The following is a 3,693-nucleotide window of genomic DNA, read 5'->3' as shown; positions in this document are numbered from 1 at the left end:
GTGGGGGGGAGTGTCGCTCTCCAGGCCTTCCCTCTGTAGCCACGCACGCAGAGTTTTTGGCTGTAGTGGGCGTGGCCAACTCTGAAGCCAGCCGGAACTCCGTTCCTGTGCGTTCCTGCCCAAAAATAGCCCTGAAGGTAAAGGAGTGTGGTGTAGTCTAGGTAGGGATGCCATTCACCAAATAATGGGGGGGGGGCTTCTGGTGATGCTCCCTGTCCCCCGCCCTCGCTCAGTGGAGTGGAGGGGGGGACAATGGGGAGGGGACAGCACTTAAGAGTCACGTCCTGTTTCAGTCAATGCTTGCCTTAAAACAGGAAGTGATGTCATGACAGTCTAGGATCAAAAAGGTCATGGTCCCCCGTGGAAGGCTTATCTGCTACTGACAGGGCTGCTGAAGTGTGAAGTATTGATGGGTCTCAGTGCTCCCTCTAAGCTGTGGAGTCTTGTGAGCAAAAATTCTGCTTTGTGAGTTACTGGCATTATAGTTGTGAGCGAGCAATTTGGCTACGGCATAAGTTAGTTTGCTCTGGAGCCATCCTTCCTGAGAGAAGACAAAAATGTGTGAGCTGGAGGCTAAGAACTGTGAGCTAGCTCACACTAACTCAGCTTAGAGGGAACACTGGTCTTGGTTTCTCTCGGGACTTGAGAAGCCAGGCGGTTAGCTTCATCTCCCTCAATCATGAGAGCAAAGAAGCAACTGACAAGATGCCTGTAGGCCTGAGCCATAGCTTTTAAGTCTTGTAGCTTCAGCAACAGCTAGAAGCTTCTCTGGGAATCCATAATCACTCAGGGCCAAACTACACAATATGTTGGAAATGTGCCAGGTTTCAGGCTCATGACCAGACTGGCAGACAGAAGTACATGGGGGGAACTCGCCTTGGAAAGCGCTCGTTTGCTTGGTGCTGGTAGGAAGTGCTGTGAGAGGGCAGAAGGACGTGCTGCCCTTTCCGTTGGCAAAAGTGGGCTGGGAGGGAAAACAGAAGTACTTGTTAAGACGAGTTCCCCCAATGTATGTCTGATTGCGAGTCCAGTCGTGTACCCGTGATCCCACACGTGTCAGGTGTATTGCGGAGTTATGTCCTCACTTTAACCCTTGACTTGAAAGCATAGCGAGTGCTCTCCTGTAGTTAAAAAGCACTTGCTTTATTTTTGAGTTAAGCAAAGGGTTAAAGTGAGTGAAGCTGGATTCCCTAGAGAGGTTCTTCCCCCCCTTAAGTACTGATGAGCTCCATCCGGCCATTTCACTAACACACTTGTGCCTTTAAACTTTTCTCACTGTGTGCACCCCCGCTTTTCTGCCTTTTGAATTTTGTGCTTCTTGAAATGGGGGGAGGGTGGCAAGGGGAATCTTTGATTTGGGTCTGTGGTGGTTCTCGGTATTCCTGGGTTACGGGTCAATGTGGGGAGCGGTTTCCCTTTGCCCCTCCTTTGCTGGTTCAGCCTCTAAGCTACAGACAGGGAACATTGGGCTGCATTGAGGGGGAGTTGGGGGGGGGAAGAGTGTGAAAGAAGTAATTTGCTATGGCATTTAGACTTTCTGCAAAGCAGAGCTTCGGAACTGTCCATCACAGCAATTCCTGCTTTTTGATTGGATCAGTCTAGCCAATCCTTCTCTTTCCTTCATCCCTCCCAGCTATGGTGCACGTTCCACGACAAATCCCAGGTGAAAGGAGCATGCCAGGATTCCCTTGCTGCTTTGAAGCTGGATTACCTGGACCTCTACATCATTCACTTCCCCATGGGTTTCAAGGTACTGTGGCTGTGAGTCGGGAGCAATCCTGCATATTCTAGAACCTTCTTAAGGCGAAGAATTCCTATTTAGAACCATTTGCAGGAGGTTAAAGAACCGACTCATAAATTTGGAGTGCACTCCAACCCAGGTTAACTACTTTTAATTCTCATTGATTTCAGTGGGAAGATTACATGCTTGAATCCCACCGTCACACATGAAAGTTCCTTTATCCAGTCTGGTGTAGTGGTTAAGTGTGTGGACTCTAATCTGGGAGAACAGGGTTTGATTCCCCACTCCTCCACTTGTACCTGGCTGGATGACCTTGGGCAAGCCGTAGTTCTGATAAGATCTGTTCTTGAAAAAGAGCAGTTTCTATCAGAGCTCTCTCAGCCCCACCTACCTCACAGGGTGTCTGTTGTGGGGAGGGGAAGGGAAAGGAGTTTGTAAGCCGCTCTGAGACACCTTTGGGTAGTGAAGGGCAGGGTATAAATCCAATCTCCTCCTCCTCCTCCTCCTCCTGACTCAGACCGTTGGTCTATATCAAGGTTAGTATTATCCATTGTGACTGGCAGTGGCTCTCCAGTGTCTCAAGCAGAGGTCTTTTCACATCACCTGCTTCCTGATCCTTTCACCAGAGAGACCAGGGATTGAACCTTCTGCATGCAATGCAGATGCTGTAACCAGTGAACCACAGCCAGTCACCTTAGTATTCCATACTCAAGAAATGTGATGGGCCAAAATGACTACATAGGTCTGAATTCCAGCCGTATCCCCATTCTAAACTCCTGTTTTGACCTGGAAATTATTCAGATACCCAAGTTTATCCTTACAATTACAAAAACTTCTGTTTTTTGCTCTCGTCTATACAATTTCTTCAGCTCCCGAGAGTTGCAACTTGGCTATAGAGAACGTGCTTTGCATACTGGAGATTCTGGGCTCTGTCTCTGGCATCTCCGCTTCTAAAGATCTCAGGTCTGGCAGGAAACTGTCCATGAGACACTGAACAGCTACTGTCAGTGCTAGGCTAAATTGATATACTCCCTGTGGCAGCTCTGTAAGTTCCATTTGGTGAAATATTTGTAGGGTTTCTGAGGAGGGGCTGTGGCTAAGGGGTAGAGCATCTGCTTGGCATGCAGAAGGTCCCAGGTTCAATCCCCGGCATCGCCTGTTAAAAGGATCTGGCAATAGGTGGTGTGAAAGACCTCCGCCTGAGACCCTGGAGAGCCACTGCCAGTCTGAATAGACAATACTGCCCTTGACGGACTGATGGTCTGGCTCAGTACAAGGCAGCTTCATGTGTGTGTTCATGTGTTTTGTGGCATCATAACTGTCGTTGGTTTCTTTTTTTCTCCTTCTACTGATAGGCTGGAGATGACCTGTATCCTCTAGATGAACACGGCAAGGTGATCCCCAGTAACACTGATATTCGAGACACCTGGGAGGTAGGGAGATTAATACTGTAACCATTTCATTTACAGGTTTGACGGTGAGTCCATTGACATTCTATGAATGCTTTGGATTAAGCTGTGAAGTAGTACAGTGTGCCTGGTTAGACCCAAGCAGGCAAAATAATTTCCAGTACCCAGCCTAATTATGAAAACACTGAGAAATTAGAATCATAGAGTTGGAAGGGACCTCCAGTGGCATCTAGTCCAACCCTCTGCACAATGCAGGAAATTCACAAATACCAACCCCACCCGCAGTGACCCGTGTTCCATGCCCAGAAGATGACAAAAAACCTCCTGGATCCCTGGCCAAACTGACCAGGAGATAAATTGTTTCCTGACCCCAAAGTGGCAATTAGCATTTCCCTGGGCGTGTAAGAAAGGGCTATGAGAACTAAGCACTGTTGCAGCCCTCCCTCTGGTGATCTGCCTAAGTTCACAGAATCCGCATTGCTGTCAGATGGCCATCTAGCCTCTGCTTAAAAACCTCCAAAGATGGAGAGCCCAACACCTCCT

General features: G+C 48.5%; 1 protein-coding gene across 2 annotated transcripts in view; it reads left to right on the top strand.

Annotated features, from left to right (window-relative positions):
• LOC107120169 (aldose reductase-like) overlaps nucleotides 1-3,693 on the top strand; it is a 31,438-nt gene that overhangs the window by 14,721 nt on the left and 13,024 nt on the right. For both annotated transcript variants that reach the window (XM_015422815.1, XM_015422816.1), the window contains 2 exons: nucleotides 1,634-1,750; nucleotides 3,097-3,174. In XM_015422815.1, the coding sequence (XP_015278301.1) occupies nucleotides 1,634-1,750; nucleotides 3,097-3,174 (195 nt within the window). The remainder of the gene's footprint in view (nucleotides 1-1,633; nucleotides 1,751-3,096; nucleotides 3,175-3,693) is intronic.

Source organism: Gekko japonicus, unplaced genomic scaffold, assembly GCF_001447785.1.
Source record: "Gekko japonicus isolate JY-2015 unplaced genomic scaffold, Gekko_japonicus_V1.1 scaffold4199, whole genome shotgun sequence".
NCBI lineage: Eukaryota > Metazoa > Chordata > Lepidosauria > Squamata > Gekkonidae > Gekko > Gekko japonicus.
The sequence above is the reverse complement of the archived record's forward strand: the minus strand, read 5'-3'. Positions and strand labels throughout refer to the sequence as shown.